Genomic DNA, 22,918 nt, shown 5'->3' on the forward strand with positions numbered 1-22,918 from the left:
AGATGCTAAATATCATTAGATCTCAGGAAAATGGAAATGAAAACAATGACATACTGCTGCTACTTAGCCAGTCATGTCTGACTCTCTGTGATCCTATGGACTGTAGCCCGCCAGGCTCCTTTGCCCATGGAATTTTCCAGGTAAGAACACTGGAATGGAGTGCCATTTCTTACTCTAGGGGATCTTCCCGACCCAGGGATTGAACCTGCATTTCCTGCACTTGCAGACAGATTCTTTACCACTAGTGCCTCCTGGAAGCCCAATGACACTGCATGTAACAGAATGATTTAAAATGAGAAAGAATGAGAATCTGGCAAGGATATGGTACACTTGGAACTGTCAGATATTAGTGGCAGGAATATAAAATGGCAGAAGTACTTCATAAGAAATTGCCAATTTTTTTTTTTAAACCTAAAAACCTACCATACAACCCAGCAATTCAGTTCCTAGGTATCTACCCAAGAGAAATGAAAGCAAGTATCAACAAAAAGACTTGTACATAAGTGGTCACAGAATTTTACTCATATCTCCAAACTGAAAACATCCTAATTATCCATCAACTAGTGAATGGATACATAACTTTTGACACTGAGCAATAAAAAGGAACAATCTTAATACAAGAAATATTAGCAATTTTTTAAAAACAAAAGTAGCCTGGGACTACCTTGGTGGTACAGTGGATAAGAATCTGCCTGCAGGGGACACAGGTTTGACCCCTGGTCTGGGAGGATTCCACTTGCAGAGGAGTTAACTAAGCCCATGAGCCACAACTACTGAGGCTGAGCTCTAGGGCCCATGAGCCACAACTACTGAGCCTGCTGGCCCGAAAGCCCGTGCTCTGCAATAAGAGAAGCCAATGCAATGAGAAGCCCATACACTGCAACAGACAGTAGCCCCTGCTTGCCACAACTAGAGAAAGCTCGTGCACAGCAAGGAAGACAGAACACAGCCAAAAATAAAAACTTTTTTTTAAAAAAGTAGCCTGATGCTAAGGAATATACATTTAGTGACTCTATCTGAAATTCTAGAAAAGGCAAATCTTATCTATAGAAACAGAAAGCAGATCGATGGCTTCCTTGGAGCTGGGGTTAGTTGGAGGTTAGGAAGCAGGGGTTAAATGCAAAGGAGCACAATGGAGCTTTTTGGAGTGAAGAAAGAGTTCTCTCTTTTGACTGTGGTGCTAGTTTTACAGGTACATATCTTGTCACACCTCATCAAAGTTAAAATAGGTGTATTTTATTGTATGTAAATTATAGCTCAATGAAGTTGATTTTAAAACATCATCAGGCTCTCTGCAGCATTTAAACTGCAGAAGAGGGAATGGAATGTCTTTAGTTAGCAAAAGGGTATCAGAACAGGCACTCAGAGAGAAGTACCGAGAGGGAACAGCCAGCCACTAAGTGGCTTCAGATTTTCTGGCACTCCAGTTCTGTACCGCACAGAGCACAACAATCAATCTTCCTTTTTTTTTTTTTTTAAAAAGATGGTGCCTTGAGAGAACCTTTGTTTCTTCCAACTAAAGGAAACTAACAAACCTGAATTTCTATTTTGATTCCTTCAATAGTACCTGGCACATAATAAAAGTGTTGAAGGCATGAATGAGAACTGATGATAGTTATCAATCATATGCTTGTTGGCTTGAATTAATTTTTTACATTAAAAAGCAGTTCCTTGGTTAAAAAAAAAAACTTTAAAAATAAATTTACTTTTAATTCTCAATGAAGGCAAATACCCTTTTACAAAATATGTGGTAACACACAGTAAAAAAAAAAATCTAAAAAATAAATTAGTATGGCAACACAAATATCAGAGTTCCAGATGAGATAAACCCTTTATTTGAAAAAAGATTTACAATAAAAGAAACCAGCTTTGTTAATGGATACATAAATGCTTTTTGTCTGATTTTTTGATAGAACACAGTGAAAATGACTTAGAGAAAATAATGCCACAGATAGAGCTAAAATGTGAATGAGGCTGGAGGCAGGCAGAGGACCACACACCATGCAGTGTAAACAGAGGAGAAAAGAGAGAGATGCCAGACGGGGAGAGGAGAACCAGAGAGCAGTCTTCACAAAGAGAGGCAAACGTAACCAAGCCTGAAATAAGAAATCCGAGAGTTCTTAAAGAAAAAAAAAAAAAGAGTATCCTAACTATTCCTTAGCATGCACAAGAATTCTGCAGAATAAGTAAACTTAAATTTCTCAAGGTTTCATTTTTAAACTCTTCTCAACCTTATGGAACCTTACTTTTGCTAATTAGTGATGTCAGGACAAGACACTTCCCTCCAAAAGAAAGAAATTTTTTTTCTCTCAAATAATTGGATTAGATCTACCACCACTAATTAAAACAGGGAATGTATCATCTCTGAATTCTTAGACAAACAACAACTATGTTTGATTGGCATGGTAAAATGAGCTTAATGGAGTCAGAAGATAAGAGAAGCTTTTAGAGGAGAGAATATACTTATACAATACACACAAAACTGTTTTATAATTATACACTTCAAAAAAGTATCACTCAAGGCTTAGTAGTGGTCACACAGGCTTATTTTGATTTTGGCATTTATTCACAAAGAACTCTCTTATTGTATTATGGGATATAGCAAACTTTAAAAAATAATTTACTTAAGAACAGATATATTTATGGTTGTAACACACACATCTAGTCAATTCCTTCTTATAATACTTGGATGATGAATGCTATGCAATTTTCAATTTACTGGGGAAGTATTTACTAGGTACTCTCATTAATAACACTAGGCATTACATTCAACAATAGCTAGGAACCAAAAATTAGAAATAAGTTAAAACTTTTGGTTTACAATTTCAACATCTAACTGCATTCATGAAGCTAGACATCAATAATAAAAGCAGTACCATTCCAAATATGCAAAAACTCACAACAGGAAACAAAGTGACAAGATAAATATGTTTTAAATTTCTAACCTGTGATCCAATACAAGAATGTATTGAAATTCAAAGGAAGATGATACATTTATTCATTCAATAATTTATCACCTCCAAATGCTCTGTATATGTTTGCGCAGTACTCTCCCAATTCGACCCACCCTGCCTTCCCCACTGTGTGCACAGGTCTGTTCTCCGTACGTCAGACAGCCGGTGGGAATTTCCCGTGTGACACGGGGGGCTCAACCCAGTGCTCTGTGACAACCTCGAGGGCTGGGATGGGGAAGGAACGGGAGGGAAGTTCACGAGGGAGGTGACACATGTATACCTGTGGCCGATTCATGTTGATGAATGGCAGAGAAAGCATTATGTCAGATCTTATACTAGATAAAAAGTAATACAAAAATAACTCCTTAGTTGCAAAACAGAGACTCACAGAGAACAAACTTATGGTCGCCGGAGGGAGTGAATGGGGGGAAGGGATGTTAGCAAGTTTGGGATGGACATGCACACACTGCTGTATTTTAAATGGATAGCCGACAAGGACCTACTGTATAGGGAACAAGGAACTCTGCTCAATATTAAGTGGCAGACTGGATGTGAGGGGTTTGGGGGAGAATGGTTACATAAATACGTATGGTTGAGTCCCTTTGCTGTTCACCAGAAACCACCACAACATTGTTAATCAGCTATACCCCAATACAAAATAGAAAGTTAAAAAGAGGGGAAATCACCTAAAAAATAACTCCTATCCTGAAGAGTCTTAAAATTACATGAGAAGTGAAGACATATGCATAATAGAAAGCAGCCACAAAATATATACATAATACATGGCAGTATATGATAAAATGATGTCAATTAAACAAGGATTCAGAGAAGAAAAGAATTTCCAGCATGTGATCAGAGAATACTTCATGTAGGAAATACTCTAAGCTGGATAACAAAAGGAGGTGAGTAAAATCGGCTCAGTCGTTTCCAACTGTTTGCGACCTCGTGGACCAGGCTCCTCTGTCCACGGAATTCTCCAGCAAGAATACTGGAGTGGACCCTCTTACACTGTTGGTGGGAATGCAAATTAGTACAGCCACTATGGAAAACAGTGTGGAGATTTCTTAAAAAGTTGGAAATAGAACTGCCATATGACCCAGCAATCCCACTTCTGGGCATACACACCAAGGAAACCAGATCTGAAAGAGACACATGCACCCCAATGTTCATCGCAGCACTGTTTATAATAGCCAGGACATGGAAGCAACCTAGATGCCCATCAGCAGACGAATGGATAAGGAAGCTGTGGTACATATACACCATGGAATATTACTCAGCCATTAAAAAGAATTCATTTGAATCAGTTCTAATGAGATGGATGAAACTGGAGCCCATTATACAGAGTGAAGTAAGCCAGAAAGATAAAGACCATTACAGTATACTAACACATATATATATGGAATTTAGAAAGATGGTAATGATAACCCTATATGCAAAACAGAAAAAGAGACTCAGATGTATAGAACAGACTTGTGGACTCTGTGGGAGAAGGTGAGGGTGGGATGTTTCAAGAGAACAGCATCGAAACATGTATATTATCTAGGGTGAAACAGATCACCAGCCCAGGTTGGATGCATGAGACAAGTGCTCGGGCTTGATGCACTGGGAAGACCCAGAGGGATCGGGTGGAGAGGGAGGTGGGAGGGGAGACCGGGATGGGGAATACATGTAAATCCATGGCTAATTCATTTCAGTGTATGACAAAAACCACTGCAATGATGTAAAGTAATTAGCATCCAACTAATAAAAACAAATGGGAAAAAAAAAAAAAGAATACTGGAGTGGGTAGCCACTTCCTTCTACAGGGGAACTTCCCAATCCAGGGGTTGAACCTGGGTCTCCTGCACTGCAGGCAGATTCTTTACCGTCTGAGCCACCAAAGGTAGGGGGGGGAAATGTGATGAGATCCCACATCAAGGAGATAATTATTTAAAAAGGTGAGAAATAGAACAGAAATGTTCTCAAAAGTTCTTGTGAACGTATATTCCTAGGGGCTGGGGAGCACAATTCAAAGCCCAATATTTCTTTGAATTCTATTGTGTATTTTTAAAATACTATAAAATTTATGTTCTATACTATTAAATATCTATGCTTGCTTTAACATAAAAATAACACTTTTCTTCTCAATATTTTCCAGCAAAACTAATACGCCAAGAAGATGGGCCATGCTTATCCTGAACGTGCTTCCCAGAGATGCCAGTCAGAGGCTGATAGTGTGGAATGAAGAATAGCACAGGTGAAGGAGATGTGGTTCAGAGAGCAGAATTTAACCAGCCAGGTATTTAACCAGCCAGGCCAGAACAGTTCAAATGTTATTCAGAGACAAGTAGGGAATGACAAAAGATGTAGTTTTGAACTGAGGAATGACATTTGGCTTTTTGGCAAGATTTCTCTGGCAAGGATACAGAGGATGAAGTCAAATCTTGGGTGGCTTTTAAGCATCAAGATACTGATTTATCTGCTGGATAACTGAAAAAAGAGGCACAAATCCCTGCCCTTATGGGGCCTACATTCCAGTATGGGAAGTAAACAATGAAGTGAAGTGAAAGTCTCTCAGTCATATCCGAATCTGAGACACCATGGACTGTAGCCCACAGGCTCCTCTGTCCATGGAATCTTCAGGCAAGAATACTGGAGTGGGTAGCCATTCCCTTCTCCAGGAGATCTTCCTGACCCAGGGATCCAATCCAGGTCTCTTGCATTGCAGGTAGATAGATTCTTTACCATCTGAGCCACCAGGGAAGCAAATAAACAATAAATAAACTGAAAAATGTAATGAGTCCAGACAAGGAAAAAGCACAAACAGGAGAGAGATGATCATAAAGGAAAGGCATTGGCAATTAGAAACAAGAAAATTCCAATTATGTCTTGGTGCCTGAGAAGCTACATTAAGATCAGAAATCAAGGAGTCAGGATGATGGTTCTGTCAGAGGAGAATGGGTAAAAATGGGCTGTTTTAGATTTGTAGGCCCAGAGGTGCCTATCTACTGAAGAGATGAAAACCCAAGGCTCTGGAAGATCATGTCTGGAGATAACAGACTTCATGACTACCTGCAACCACATCCAAATGGAAGCCACATGATGGAAAGGGAGAGAGCAGAGAGCAAAGGACAAAAGATCCGACAGATGTCCCTGGCGGGGAGAGGGTTGGGGTGGGGCGGGGAGGGGGCAGAAACTAGGTCAGAAAAGAAAGAATCTAAGAGAAAATGAGAAACACGTAGGTAATGACTAGGAGTAACAGGATGAAGACTATAAATGAGATGCAGTATGTGTGTGCCCTTTTTTCTCCTTACCTGTTCATTCTTTTTCTGAACCCATTCCTTATGCTTTTCTTCAGCAATTATCTTTCTCTTTTCACGGTCTTCCACTTCTTTCTTTTTTTCTAGTTGTTGATTTAATTCCTATAGATTTTATACAAACAAAAGGCAACATTTAATAGAAGTATTCAACCTTGCATGTTAAAAATAAAAGTCTGAGGTTAACCGAATTAAACAAGAATATAGTTTCCTTTATAGAAATATGCCATTAGTGACAATAACTTACTTAAGTAACTAGTTTATGATGAAAGGAAAGCACTGGTAAAAAGTATAAGTCATTTTTTAGAAATGCAAATAATTGCTTGGCAGCAAGACACTAGTTTCTTAGACTAAACTTCAGCTAAATTACCCTCATTGAAATCAACTTTCCCACACATAAATTTTGGCATCACCGTATGCTACTGGCAGAAGCTCAAGAGAATTACAACTTTTTTACAGTTATAAAAAGCTTCTAGATTCTTGATGAAGATAAAGGGGATAGGAATTAAATAATCTCTAAATTAAACTTTTAATTCAGAGTTATACCAAAGAAGAAATGTAAAGAAGCCATTCAATTTTTTAAAGGGAGTAAAAAAAAAAAAAAAGGATCCAGATTTTCGTTCACTGATTTTATAGCTGTTGGAGTGTAAAACAAAACCACATTCATATCCCAGATGATTTAACGGCCTTGCTGTCACTCGAATCTACACGTTTGGGCATTTCCTCAGGAGAAAGAATGTGGGAAGTATGGCCAAATAAAACTACAAGCTGAATGCCACCACTCTGTCACTCATCAGTTAAATTACTGCATTAGTTGAGAATGCTGTTCAAACTAGACTCCGAGGACTCTACTACCATAATTACCGGTTATTTTTCTTCTCTCTCCTTAGATACCAGCAATCGGATACTTTTACATGTCTTCCACTGGACCTCGCTCCCCATCCCATGCCTCCCTTTCCCAAGGACCTACTTACCTCAGCAATGGGTGGCAGTGGGAAGGACAATTTTTCAACTCTCAGACAATTCCAGTGTGTTAAATGAAATGAAGATAAAACTTGACACCAAGAACATATCTTACGCATTTTAGAACAACTGGTCTCAGGATACCTGTCTTCCATGATCTCTCATCCCCAAATCCTTCAGCATAGGTAACAGCTGTCGTCACTCATTCAGTCTTCCAACTTTTCAACACTGTACTCCCCTACCCCCCAAGTTAAATATCCATCTTGATTTTTAAAGGATTCTTCATTACCTCTGCGGCTGCTATCCCTTGATTATTCACTTATTATTATTTTTTTTTTAATGGAGCACCTACTATAATGATAGCAAGAACTGAGGTGCAGGGATGAAATTCCAGAAGTCTCTGACCTAATCTGATTCTGTATACACAAAAGAATTAAGTGCTGTGTTGTGAGGCACTGTGTAGAATAAGAGCTCAGAAAAGGAAAAGGAAGATGAGAGGAGAGAGTATGGCCCAAAGTAGTAAAAGGAAAAAAAAAAAAAAAGCACCATGAGAGGAACAATGAGGAAATAGCTTGCCTACAAGGGGCAGGAGTGATGACTAGAAACTCAGAGTGTGGTATTAATACTAACTAGACAGGAAAAGGTCTTTTGAGACAGGAAGAGTAAATTAAACACTGTGGAGCAGGAATATTTGGCAAAGGGAATGATTCAGAACTCTTAATGAGAAAGGATGAAAACTGCATTTGAAGGGATCAGAACTATTCTGAGACAGACAGACTAGGAGGTTGCCACAGTATATGAGTCGGAAGGAGATATATATGAGTCTGGACTTGGGTCAGGAAATAAGGGGGGGATATACTTCTATGTGTATGACAGGCCAGATATAGATTTGACAACCAACCACACTTTCCAAAAAAGTCCTAAATTTTATCGTAAAGAAAAGTAATGACTTAAATATACAACTAAAAATAGGATTGATTACTTTTATGAACCCTTTCAGATTCTTCATATAATTAAGCTCAGAAGTAAGGAAAAAATATCAGACTTTGTATTCTGAATTTACAGTTCACAAATTTTAATGTTGCTATAAGAGTTAAAGATGAAGGAAGGGTCAGAAGTATCTAGAAAATGCTGCCATTGACCCAAACAGTGCTCTAATCTCAGGGTGTCTGTTCAAGTAATTTGCCACCTCAGAATACACATCACATTCTGAGAAACGACCCTCCTTCCAAGGTTGACCCCTCTTAGAATTTCCCACCCTGAATGCCTCCATCTGTTTGCCACCAAAGCAAGTCTCTACCAGACACTGCTGGAGCCTTCTCTCATAAGGCCCTATGTCGTCTTTGGTACACCACTGAATTTCAACAGAATTATGCATCTTCCCACAGAGTCAACACTTGATTACAGGAAACCAAAATCCAAAGAGGATCCTATACATGGATTTTTTACTTCAATAACTTTTGCCAACTAAGGTAACAATCAGAAAAACTGAGTTTCTGAGTCTCACCAACTCTCTATCCTGCTCCATTCCTTAAGCATTGATGAATGAAAAGGGCAAAAGCAAGATGGTGGGGGAAAAAAAACCTGGATTATTCACAAATTAGATAACTTTTATAATTTAGAATAGACTATACTAAAATGTTAAAGCAAATGTTAAAAACAAAATTTATCCAGAGGCCATAGAGAATTTAGGTCAGTCTGTTAAAGAATTTTTTTAAAATAATAAAAATTTAAATAAAATTTTATATGCCCTACAAAAACAATACACTAGCTTTTCACAATACTAATGTTAAATACTTACTATTTTTATCACTTCAACAGTTACAAATATTAAAAAAAACCCATAAATATAATTTTGATGTGTTAACTCAATCTTACAGGGACATGTGAAACAAATCAAAATATTGCTGAAATCAAATTTATGAAAGGTGATGAACTTTTTAATGATTTAACTACATTTAAATTTTCCTTTAAGATTTCAAGGAAGAATATATGAAAGCCAGTGTACACTTAAAATTAAACACTGAGTCTGACCCATTTATTTCTAAAATGTGCCTTGGTATTGTGGAAAAAACACTTATTAAGTTGGAAGTCAAAAGAACCAGGATCCAGTCCCAGTTTTGTCACTAACTGAAACACTGGCAAAGCTACTCTCTGGCTTTCATCTTTTAACAGGGATCTGAGATGAATTGTTCCTTATGGTTAAAAATCTGAGACTTTAATGATATGACTTATAAATAAACCAGAGAATACAGTAAATAAGAACAGAAAAGTAAGGAAAGCATGACTTAGAAAATTAAAAGGAAAGGCATGAAAAAAAAAATGTGAATACCACAATAGCTCAAAATAAGTTTATACCAAAGTGAGTAATTTATCTGTATGTTACGATATCTCTGGAATGACTGATAGTTAAGACTCATGCTAACATACTTTAACTGCTTCAGAATTAAGTAATGATGTAGCCCTAAGAAATGTCCAGCTACTAAATATATGAAAAGGTTGTTTTAATCTTTCAACCAATTATACTCTGCTACAGGCTTAATCACTGAGGGTAGGAACTTTTCTTATCCATTATTATAAACTGTTCTCAAATCTTCAGCAGTTATTATCATCTCCTTTAACACATAACAACAACTGACTTTTACTAAGTGATTCCTATATATTATGCCACATCCTGCTGTTCACTTAGTTCCCAAAACACTGTGAGGTAAATGTCACTCTCCCCTTTCACTGATAATTCGGCAGAGAGAGGTTAAAGATCCAAGATCTTAGTTTTGAATCCAGGATGTACAACTCAAGAATTCATGCTTTTAACCACTCTAATATTGTCTAACATCTGGCTTATAAATGAAGAGACTGAGGCTCAGAGAAGCAAGACTAGAATTTCAGCCTAGTTCCATGTTATTTCAAAGTTCAGAGTTTCTTATAATTTCTGTAATTTAATTACATTCATTCATGGTATGCTGACTCTAAAAATGGCTTGAAGTGACCCTCCTTTTCTTAGGATAACAAGTGACTTCTAGTGAGGCTGGAGATAAAGCTAAATAACATAAACTGTGCTCCACAATACCACTGATTCACTAGATCAGTGTTTTGCAAAACTGTGAGTCTACAATCAATGCATGGGTTATGATTAGCTTTAAAAAAAAATTAGAATATTTGCAAGTTCTCCACAAAATTAAGATATTTCATATATGTACATAAGTGTATATATGTATGCATTTGTGGGACATGAAGAAAAGTAGATTTCTCTGTGTGAACAAATATTTTGAAAGCTACTAAATTAAATAATTCCAGTAGTCATGTATGGATGTGAGAGTTGGACCATAAAGAAGGCTGAGTGCCAAAGAACTGATGCTTTTGAATTGTGGTGCTGGAGAAGACTCTTGAGAATCCCTCGGACAGCAAGGAGATCAAACTAGTCAATTCCAAAGGAAATCAAGTCCTAAATATTCACTGGAAGGATTGACGCTGAGGCTGAAACTCCAATAGTTTGGCTACCTGATGCGAAGAGCCAATTCATTGGAAAAGACTCTGATGCTGGGAAAAACTGAGAGCAAGAGAGAAGGGAGCAACAGAGGATGTGCTGGTTGGATGGCATCACTGACTCAATGAACACGAGTTTGAGCAAACTCAGGGACAGTGAAGGACAGAAGAAGCCTGGCATGCTGCAGTTCATGGGGTCACAAAGAGTAGGACTTAGCAACTGAACAACAACAACAAACTAAACAATGGAATTAGTAATGTTAAAACTTAAAATTGAAGTAAGAAAATTAAAAGTCTGGGGCCTTAGTAACAAATGAATTCTGAAAATAAATGAAAAAACATTAAGTAGGCTATGACTGAATAGAGAGGCCAAGATGGTGGAGTGGAAAGGCCCTGGGCTCACCTTGTCTCATGAGTACATCAAAAACCACAACTATCTACAGAACAACTGTAGATGAAAAAGAATGGAACCTAAAGACACAAAGAAGGAACCATAATGAGACCGGTAGGAGGGACAGACTCATATTACCCCCGAGGATGGGCAACCCACAAAGTAGAGAATAAGTATACTGCAGAGGCTCTTTCACAGGAATGGGAGTTCTGAGCCCCATGTAACGCTCCAAGCCTTGCAGTCCAGCACTAGGAAGACAAGTCCTGAGAGCATTTGGCTTTCAAGGTCAGTGGGCTTACTTGCAGGAGCCCCACAGAACTGGGGGAAAAGAGATTTCATTCTTACAGGGCACATACAAAATATCATGTACAATGGGACCAAGGGCAAAAGCAGTAATCTGAAATTAGCTTGGGCCAGACCTACCTACTGGTCTTGGAGAGTCCTCCAGGCAGGCATGAGATGGCTGTGACTCACCCTAGGGACATGAACACTGGTGACAGGCATAGTTGGGGCATTCAGCTGCATGAGCTGATGGCGGCTGCCATCTTGGCTCACTATCACCAAGACCTGGACCCACCCAACGGTCTGTAGGATGCCTCAGGCCAAACAACTAACTGAACAGAGACACAGCCTCACCCACCAACAGGCTGCTTAAAGACTTCCTGAGCTCACAGTCACCACCAGACAAGGCCCTAAACATAGATTTCCTCACCAGGGGGCCAAGAGCTGAGCCTGGGCCCTTTGCACTGGGAAGCTCACACGAGCCTCTCGACCACCCTACACACCAGGAGGGCAGACACCAGAAGCAAAAAACTATACCACAGCTTGCACACTGAGTCCAGCAACAGCAGGTCAGACCCTACCCTGGGACCAGCTGGGCACTGGCCCTGCCCACGAGCAGGCCAACAACCTTTGGGACACCCAGGCCCCATATCCAACTGTGTCAGGAACCAGCCTACAACACTAATCATCTAAAATGAGCTCTGGGATGCAGTTCTGCCTGCCAGTGGTCCTGCACTAACCCCAGGATCTGGCTTCACCTGCCAATAGGTGGGCAATAGCCCCAGAGTCTTCAGGATCCTAACTCTAGCCACCAGTGAGCCAGCACTCCCCCCAGCACTCCCTAGGGTTCTGCAACAGCTGCCTCATGGCCAGCTGACACTAAAGAGTAGCCAGCAGCATTCACACAAGGCAGTGCCTGGCAACCAACCAGATTAGCAGCCAGCCAAGCCTACCAGACCACTCACAGTCAGCCTGCCAGAGCAGAAGGGCCTATGCAGGTATATGGCTTAGCTAACAGGAGAAGAGGGCACTGCTGGAACACGAAAGACATCTCTTACAGAAGGCCACTACTCCAGAGTCCAGAAAGGTAACAGAGCCGCCACATACACAAAAATACAAATACCAACATAGACAAAGTGAGACACCACAGAAATATGTTCCAGATGAAGGAAAAAGATAAAACCCCAAAAGAAGAACTAAGTGAAGAGGAGACAGGCAATCTACCCGAGAAAAAGTTCACAGTAGGATCGTAAAGATGAGGGAAAGAATTGGGAAGAAAATGGATGCACAGAGAGAGAGAGAGAGGTCAGAATTTTTTTAACAGAGAAAACAAAGAACAGCTGAACAGAGATGAAGAATACAATAATTGAAATAAAAAATACACTAGAAGGAAACAACAGTACACTAAATGATATGGAAAAATGAACTGGTGAGCTGGAAGACTGAGTAGTGAAAATCACTGCCACTAAACAGACATCTGGGACAACAACAAATCCTCACATTATAGGGGCCACTGGAGGATAAGATAGAAAGGGCCAGAGGGAATATTTGAAGATGTAATAGCTGAAAACTTCCCTAACCTCAGAAAGAAAAATGTCACACAAGCCCAGAAAGTACAGAGTTGTCCCATACAGGATAAACCTAGAGGAACATACCAAAACACATTGTAACCAAAATAACAAATATTAAAGACAGAATATTAAAAGTAGCAAATAACATACAAAGGAACTCCCATGAAGCTATCAGCTGAGTTTTCAGCAGAAATTCTGCAGGCCAGAAGGGAGTGTCATGATATATTTAAAGTAATGAAAGGGGAAAACCTACAACCAAGAATGCTATACCCAGCAAAGCTCTCATTCAGATTAGATGGCAAAACCAAAAGCTTTTCAGATAAGCAAAAGTTAAGAGAATTCAGCACTACCAAACCAGCATTACAACAAATGTTAGACAAACATACAGTAAAGATAAGAATCCATTCACAAAGTTAGTAGTAAGGTTACAAGACAGGAGTAATAAGGTCATCTGTATCCACAATAAGTAGTTAAGGGATACAAAAAACAATTAGATGTAAAATATTACATCAAAAGCAGTAATCATGAGGGAAGAGTACAAATGCAGGGTTTTTTAAATGCATTTGAAATAAAAAAAATCAGTAACTTAAAAAAGATTGCTATACAAAAACTTCATGATAACTGCAAACCAAAAACGCATAATAGATATATATATGCGAGAAATAAGATGGAATTCAGAGAAAACACTAAAAACAGTCATCAAATCACAAGGGGAAAAAAGACCTACAAAAACAAAAACAATTAACAAAATGGCAATAAGAGCATATATATCAATAGCTACCTTAAATGTAAATGGATAAGATGCTTCAACCAAAAGACACACAGTGGCTGAATGGATACAAAAACAAGAAGCATATATATGATGCCTACAAAAGGCTCATTTCAGAATCAGAGATGCACGCAGACTGAAAGTGAAGGAATGGAAAAACATATTCCCTGCAGATGGAAATCAAGAGAGAGCCAGAGCAGCCATACTCCTATCAGACAAAGCAGGCTTTAAAAGTAAAAAGGCAAAGAAGGATACTACATTATAATCAAGGGATCAATCCCAGAAGTAAGATATGGCAATGGAAAATACATATGCACCCAAAACAGGTGCACCTTAACATATAAGGCAACTGTTAATAGCTATAAAAGGAGAAATCAATAGTAACACAATAATAGTGGGGACTTTGAAACTTCACCTGTATCACTGGACAGATCATCCAGACAGAAAATCAATAAGGAAATACAGACCATTAAAGATACATTAAATGAGACAGCCTCTTCTCAAGGGCACATGGAATATTCTCCAGGGTAGATCACATGCTAGTCCAAAAAGCAAACCTCAGTAAATTTAAGAAAACTGAAATCATATCAAGCATTTTCCCTAGCCACCACACTAAGAGATTAGAAATCAACTATAAGAAAGAAAACTTAAAAAAACACAAATACGTGAAGCCTAACAACATGTTACTAAACAACTAAAAACACTAATAACACTGAATAAATAAAAGGGGAAATTAGGAAAAAAAACCTAGAGACAAACAAAAACAAAACCATGATGATCCAAAAGCTCTGAAGCTTTCTGCCAAAACAAAAGCAGTCACAAGAGGAAAGTTCATAGCAACACAACTGTACCTTAGGAAATAAGAAATATCTCAAACAAACTAACCTTACACCTAAAGCAACTGGAGAAAGAACAACAAACAAAACACAAAGGAAAGAACTTAAATAGATCAGAATAGAAATACATGAAATAAACATGAAGAAATCAATCAAAAAAAGATCAATGAAACTAAAAGTTGGTTCTTTAAAAAGATAACAAAATTGATTTAGCCAGACTCATCAAGAAAAATGAGAGGGATTTCCCTGTTGGTCCAGCAGCAAAGACTCCACACTCCCAAAACAGGCAGACTTGCTGGGGGATCTAGATCCCACACACCGAGTTTACATGCCACAACTAAAGGGTTTGCATACCACAACTAAACATCCTGTATGCTGAAATAAAGACCTGGCATGCTGAAATAAATAAATATTTCTTAAGAAGAAGAATAAAAAGATAGAGGGCTGAAGTCAACAAAATTAGAAAAGAAAAAGAAGTCACAACTGACAATACAGAAATACAAAGGATCACAAGAGACTACAATAAGCAACTGTGTGTCAATGAAATGGACAACCTAGAAGAAATGAACAAATTCTTAGGTACTATCTTCCAAGACTGAAACAGAAGAAATAAAAAACATGAACAGATCAATCACAAGTACTGAAATTCAAAACCATGATTTAAAAACTCCCAACAAACAAAAGTCAGGACAAGATGAATTCACAGGTGAATTCTTTAGTATTAAACATTTGTGGTTGTTTAATCACTAAGTCATGTCCTCCTCTTTTGTGACCCCCATAGACTGTAGTCCACCAGGCTCCTCTATCCATGGGATTTCTCAGGCAAGAATACTGGAGTGGGTTGCCATTTCCTTCTCCAGAGGATCTTCCCAACACAGGGGTCAAATCCAAGTCTCCTGCACTAGCAGGCAGATTCTTTACCACTGAGTAAACACGTAAAAAAAGAGTAAAAAGTTAAACTAATCTTTCTAAAACTATTCCAAAAAAACTGAAGAGGAAGGAACACTCCCAAACTCATTCTATGAGGCCACCGAATACCAAAACTAGACAATGATACCACCAAAAAAAAATTTACAGGCCAATTATCACTGATGAACATAGATACAAAATCCTCATCAAAATATAAGCAAACCAAATCCAGCAACACATTAAAAGGATCATGCACCATGATCAAGTGAGATTATCCCGAGATGCAAGAATTTTTCAATAACTGCAAATAGTGTTAACATTAACAAGCTGAAAACTAACAACCATATTATCATCTTAACAGATGCAGAAAAATCATTTGATAAAATTCAACATTCATTTATGATAAAAAATAACTCTCTAGAAAGTGTGCTTAGAAGGAACCTACCTCAACATCCTAAAGGTCATATATGATAAACCCACAACTAACATCATACTCAACAGTGAAAAGCTGAAAGCATTTCCTCTAAGATTAGGAACAAGATAAGAATGACCACTCTCGTCACTTATTCAACAGAGTTTTGGAAGTCCTAGCCATAGTAATCAGAGAAGAAAAAGAAATGAATCCAAACTGGAAAAGAAGTAGTAAAACTGTCACTGCAGATGACACAAGACTACACATAGAAAACTCTAAAGATGCTACCACAAAACTAGAGCTCAGCAAGGAATTCAGCAAAGTTGCAGGATACAAAATTAATACACAGAAATCACTTGAATTTCTATACACTAACAATGACCTATCAGAAAGAAAAATTCAGGAAGCAGTCCCATTTACCATCCCATCAAAAAGAAATAAAATACCTTGAAGTAAATTTTCCTAAGGAGGCAAAAGATCTTTGCTCTGAAAACTGTAAGAACCTGATGAAAGAAATTGAAGATGACACAAAGAGGGAAAGATAAACCAAAAGTATGTTGTTGGATTGGAAGAATCAGTATTGACCAAATGATTATACTATCCAAAGCAATCCACAGATTCAATTCAATCCCTATCAAATTATCGATGACACTGTTCACAGAATCACATCAAATAATTTTAAAATTTGTATGGAAATACAAAAGACCCCAAAGAGTCAACAAAATCTTGATAAAGAAAAATGTGGCTAGAACAATCAGGCTCCATGACTTCAGACTGTACTACAAAGTCACAGTAATCAAAACAGTATAATACCTGAACAAAAACAGAACTACAGATCAATGGAACTGGACAGAAATCCAAGAAATAAACCTATACACCTATGGTCAATTAATCTACGACAAAGAAAGTCTTTAATATATAATGGAGAAAAAGTCTATTCAGTAAGTGGTGGTGGGAAAACTTGACAGCTACTTGTAAAGAATGAAATTACAACAATCTCTAACACCATATACAAAAATAAACTCAAAATGGATTAAAGACCTAAATATAAGACTGGATACTATAAAACTCTTAGAGGAAAAGAAAGGCAGAACACTCACTGACATAAACTGCAGCAAGCTTTTTTTTCAATCCACCTCCTATAATAATGAAAATAAAAACAAAAAGAAACAAAAAGCACCTAATTAAACTTAAAAGCTTTTGCACAGCAAAGGAAATCATGAACAACAAAAAACCACACAGAATGAGAGAAAATATTTGCAAGCAAATTGACCAACAAGGGATTAATTGCCAAAATATATAAACAGCTCATGTAGCTCAATAACAAAAACTAAATATATAAACCAATCAACAAATGAGTGGAAGATCTCAATAGACATTTCTCCAAAAAAGACATACAGAAAGCCAAAACAGCACATGAAAAGATATTCAACATCACTAATTATTACAGAAATGCAAAATCAAAGCTACAATGAGGTATCACCTAATACCAGTCGGAATGGCTATCATCAACAGGCTGAAGCATCATCAATAAACGCTGGAGAGGGTGTGGAGAAAAGGAAACCCTCCTACCCTGTTGGTGGAAATGTAAACTGGTACAACTACTATCACAAACAGTATGGAGGTATCTTAAAATACTAAAAATATAATTATGTGACCTACCAATCCGATTGTTAGGCATATAATCAGAGAAAACCATACTTTACAAAGATATCTGCACCCAATGTTCACTGCAGCACTATTTACAATAGCCAAGACACGGAAGCAACCTAAATGTCCATTGACAAATGCTGCTGCTAAGTCACTTCAGTCATGTCTGACTCTGTGCAACCCCATAGACGGCAGCCTACCAGGCTCCCCCATCCCTGGGATTCTCCAGGCAAGAACACTGGAGTGGGTTGCCATTTCCTTCTCCAATGCATGAAAGTGAAAAGTGAAAGTGAAGTCGCTCAGTCATGTCCGACTCTTAGCGACCCCATTGACTGCAGCCCACCAGGCTCCTCTGTCCATGGGGTTTTCCAGGCAAGAGTACTGGAGTGGAGTGCCATTACTTTGCCAAGAAAGGTCCATCGAGTCAAAGCTATGGTTTTTCCAGTAGTCATGTATGGATGTGAGAGTTGGACTATAAAGAAAGCTGAATGCCAAAGAATTGATGCTTTCGAATTGTGGTGTTGGCGAAGACTCTCAAGAGTCCCCTGGACTCCCTGCAAGGAGACTCAACCAGTCCATCCTAAAGGAAATCAGTCCTGAATATTCATTGGAAGGACTGATGCTGACACTGAAACTCTAATACTTTGGCCACCTGATTGGAAGAACTGACTCACTGGAAAAGACTCTGATGCTGGGAAAAAATGAAGGTGGGATAAGAAGGGGACAACAGGGGATGAGATGGTTGGACGGCATCATTGACTTAATGGACATGAGTTTGAGCAAGCTCTGGGAGTTGGTGATGGACAGGGAAGCCTGGTGTGCTGCAGTACATGGGGTCACACAGCGTTGGACATGACTGAGCGATGGAACTGAACTGAATGACAAACCCACAGTTAACATCATACAAAATGGTGAAGATCAGGAAGAAAACAAGGATGTCCATTCTTGCCACTTTTATTCAACACAGTTTGGAAGTCCTTGACATAGTAATCAGACAAGAAAATGAAAGAGAAAAAAGGGGAGGGGGATTTGAATTGGAAAGGAAGACATAAACTGTCACTGTTAATGACAAGATACTATACATAGAAAACCCTAAAGATGCTATTATACTAGAAAACTACTAGAGCTCAATGAATTCAGTAAAGTTGTGGACACAAAATTATTATACAAAAATCTGTTGCATGTCTATACACAAACAAGGAATTATCAGCAAGTGGAATTAAGGAAACAATCTCACTTTCCATCACATCAGAAAGAATAAAATACCTAGGAATAAGCCTACCTAAGGAAGCAAAAGACCTGTATTCTGAAAAGTATAAGACATTGATGAAAGATACTAAAATGACACAAACATATTGAAAGATATACTGTGTTCTTTGATTGCAAGGATCAATATTGTTAAAATCACCATATTACCTTAGGGTATCTAAAGATTCAATGCAATCCCTATCAAATTACCAATGGCATTTTTCAAAGAACAACAACAACAAAATTAAATTTATATGAAAATACAAAAGGCCCTGAATAGCCAAAACAATCTTGAGAAAAAAGAAAAGAGCTCAAGGACTATGCTCCCTGACTTCTGACTATGCTACAAAGCCACAACAATCAAAACAGTACTGCACTGGGGCAGAAACAGACTCAGATCCACAGAACAGAAGAGGCTGAGGAATAAACCAAAATACCTAGGGTCAATTAATGTATGACACAAGAGGCAAGAATATACAATGAAGAACACATTCCTTCAATAAGTGCTGCTGGGAAAACTGGATAGCTATCTGTAGATAAATAAAATTATAGATGATTCTCTGATACAATATACAAACATTAACTCAAAATGGATTAAAGACCTAAATGTAAAGCAAGATACTATAAAAACTCTTAGAGGAAAATGTAGGTAAAACACTCTTTGATATAAATTGCAGCAATATGTTTTTAGATCCATTTTTTACAGTAATGGAAATACTAAGCAAAATGTAGTAATAAGCAAAAGCAATTGTTTAAACTTAAAACCTTTTGTACATCAAAGGAAATCATAAACAAAATGAAAAGACAAACCCACAGAATGAGAGAAAATATTTGCACCTGATACAACCAATGAAGGATTCATTTTGAAAATATATACAAAGCTCATACATCTTAATATAAAACAAAAAGAAACAACCAAATAAAAATATGGGCAGAAAATCTAAACAGACATTCTCCAAAGATATACAGATGGCCAGCAGGTACATGAAAAGATGCTCAAAATCATTAATTATAGAAAAGTGAAAATCGAAACGACAATAACATATAACCTCACACTGATCAGAATGGCCATCATCAAAAAGATTACAAATAACAAATGCTAGAGAAGATGTGGAGAAAAAGGAGAGAATAGAATAGAGAGAGAGAGAATAGAGAGAAGAATAGAATTGTTGGGGAGAATAGAATTGGTGTCAAAACAGTATGGAAGTTTCTTAATTAAAAATCGAGTTGCCCGCAATTCCGCTCCTGGGTATATATCCAGAAAAGATGAAAACTCAAATCTGAAAAGATAACGCATCCCAATGTTCACAGAAGCACTATTTACAACAGCCAAGACATGGAAGCAACCTAAATTGTTCATCAACAGATGAGTGGAAAAAGAAGATGTGGGGTGTGTGTGTATACACACACCAAGGGGATATTACTCAGCCACAAAAATAAATGACATAATGCCATCTGCAGCAACATGGATGGACCTAGAGATTCACTAAGTAAAGACAGACAGACTGAGAAAGACAAATATCACATGATACCACTTATATGCAGAATCTTGAAAAATGATACAAATGAATGTATTGGTCTGGTTAAAAGGTTTATTCAGGTATTCCATAAAATGTTATGGAAAAATCCAAATGAAATTTTTTGGCCAGAACAATATTTACAAAACAGAAATACACAGAAAACAAATCCATAGTTACCAAAGGGAAGGCAGGGGGAGGGAAAGATGTGAAGTTTAATTTTAATAGATACACACTACTATATATAAAACACATTAACAGCAAGGATTTACTACATAACAGAGGCAGTTATAACCAGTATCTTATAATAACCTAAAGGCAAAATGCTTGTCTGAGGAGGCCTTACAAATAGCTGAGAAAAGAAGAGAAGCTAAAGGCAAAGGAGAAAGGGAAAGACACAAGCATTTGGATGCAGCGTTCCAAAGAATAGCCAAGAGAGAGAAGTAAGAAAGTCTTCCTCAGTAATCAGTGCAAAGAAATAGAGGAAAATAACAGAATGGGAAAGACTGGAGATATTTTCAAGAAAATTAGAGACACCAAGGGAACATTTCATGCAAAGATGGGCACAATAAAGGACAGAAATGGTATGGACCTAACAGAAGCAGAAGATATTAAGAGGTGGCAAGAATACACAGAAGAACTATACATAAAAGATCTTCATGACCCAGATAACCACAATGGTATCACTCACCTACAGCCAGACATCCTAGAATGCAAAGTCAAGTGGGCCTTAGGAAAGCATCACCATGAACAAAGCTAGTGGAGGTGATGGAATTCCATTTGAGCTATTTCAAATCCTAACAGATGATGCTGTGAAAGTGCTGCATTCAATATGCCAGCAAATTTGGAAAACTCAGCAGTGGTCACAAGACTGGAAAAGGTCAGTTTCTATTCCAATCCCAAAGAAAGGCAGTACCAAAGAATGTTCAAACTACTGCACAATTGCACTCATCTCACACACTAGTAAAGTAATGCTCAAAATTCTCCAAGACAGGCTTCAACAGTTTGTGAACTATGAACTTCCAGATGTTCAAGATGGATTTAGAAAAGGCAGAGGAACCAGAGATCAAATTGCCAACATCCTTTGGATCATCGAAAAAGCAAGAGAGTTCCAGAAAAACATCTATTTCTGCTTTACTGACTACACCAAAGTTTTTTACTGTGTGGAATACAACAAACTGTGGAAAATTCTTAAAGAGATGGGAATACCAGACCACCTGATCTGTCTCCTGAGAAATCTGTACGCAGGTCAGAAAGCAACAGGTAGAACATGGAACAACAGACTGGTTCCAAATCGGGAAAGGAGTATATCAAGGCTGTATATTGTCACCTGGTTTATTTAACTTATACACAGAGTACATCTTGAGAAATGCTGGGCTGGATGAAGCACAAGCTGGAATCAAGATTGCCAGAAGAAATATCAATAACCTCAAATATGCAGATGACACCATCCTTATGGCAGAAAGTGAAGAAGAACTAAAGAGCCTCTTGAGAAAGTGAAAGAGGAAAGTGAAAAAGTTGGCTTAAAGCTCAATATTCAGAAAACTAAGATCATGGCATCCAGTCCCACCACTTCATGGCAAAGAGATGGGGAAGCAATGGAAACAGTGACAGACTTTATTTTCTCGGGCTCCAAAATCACTGAAGATGATGACTGCAGCCATGAAATTAAAAGATGCTTGCTCCTTGGAAGAAAAGCTATGACCGACCTAGACAGCATATTGAAAGCAGAGACATTACTTTGCCAACAAAGTTCTGTCTAGTCAAAGCTATGGTTTTTCCAGTAGTCATGTATGGATGTGAGAGTTGGACTATAAAGAAAGCTGAGTACTGAAGAATTGATGCTTCAGAACTGTGGTATTGCAGAAGACTCTTGAGAGTCCCTTGGACTACAAGGAGATCAAACCAGTCCATCCTAAAGGATATCAATCCTGAAGATTCACTGGAAGGACTGATGTTGAAGCTGAAACTCCAATACTTTGGCTATCTGATGCAAAGAACTGACTCACTGGAAAAGACCCTGATGCTGGGAAAGAATGAAGGCGGGAGGAGAAGGGGATTACAGAGGATGAGCTGGTTGGATGGCATCACTGACTCAATGAACATGAGTTTGAGTAAGCTCCAGGAGTTGGTGATGGACAGGGAAGCCTGGCGTGCTGCAGCTCATGGGGTCACACAGAGTTGGACACGACTGAGCGACTGAACTGAAAACAGAAAAGAATCTAAAAATGTATGTGTGTGTGTGTGTGTGTGTGTGTGTGTGTGTGTGAAGAGAGGCTTCCCAGGTGGCTCAGTGATGAAGAATCTGCCTGCCAATGCAGGAGATGCAGGAGACATGGGTTTGATCCTTGGGTCAGGAAGATACCCTGCAGGAGGAAATGGCAACTCACTCCAGTATTCTTGCCTGCAAAATCCCGTGGACAGAAGGGCCTGGCATGTTACAGCCCATGGGGTCACAAAGAGTCAAATACCACTGAGCAACTGAGCACACACGCATGCTTATATATATAAACTGAATCAGCTTGTTATATATCTGAAACTAACACAACACTGTATTTCAATTTAAAAGATGGAAAAAAAGACTGTGACTAGCAATGATATCAATAACAATACCAATAAAATCACTAGCTATCC

The 22,918-nt window shown here is 38.2% G+C and overlaps 1 protein-coding gene across 2 annotated transcripts in view; it reads right to left on the minus strand.

The window, feature by feature from the left end:
* Window positions 1-22,918, minus strand: part of CCDC34 (coiled-coil domain containing 34) — a 42,691-nt gene that overhangs the window by 13,060 nt on the left and 6,713 nt on the right. For both annotated transcript variants that reach the window (XM_070472969.1, XM_020878661.2), the window contains exon 3: window positions 6,248-6,355. In XM_070472969.1, coding sequence (XP_070329070.1) covers window positions 6,248-6,355 — 108 coding nt within the window. The remainder of the gene's footprint in view (window positions 1-6,247; window positions 6,356-22,918) is intronic.

This window comes from Odocoileus virginianus, chromosome 10, assembly GCF_023699985.2.
Source record: "Odocoileus virginianus isolate 20LAN1187 ecotype Illinois chromosome 10, Ovbor_1.2, whole genome shotgun sequence".
Taxonomy (NCBI): domain Eukaryota; kingdom Metazoa; phylum Chordata; class Mammalia; order Artiodactyla; family Cervidae; genus Odocoileus; species Odocoileus virginianus.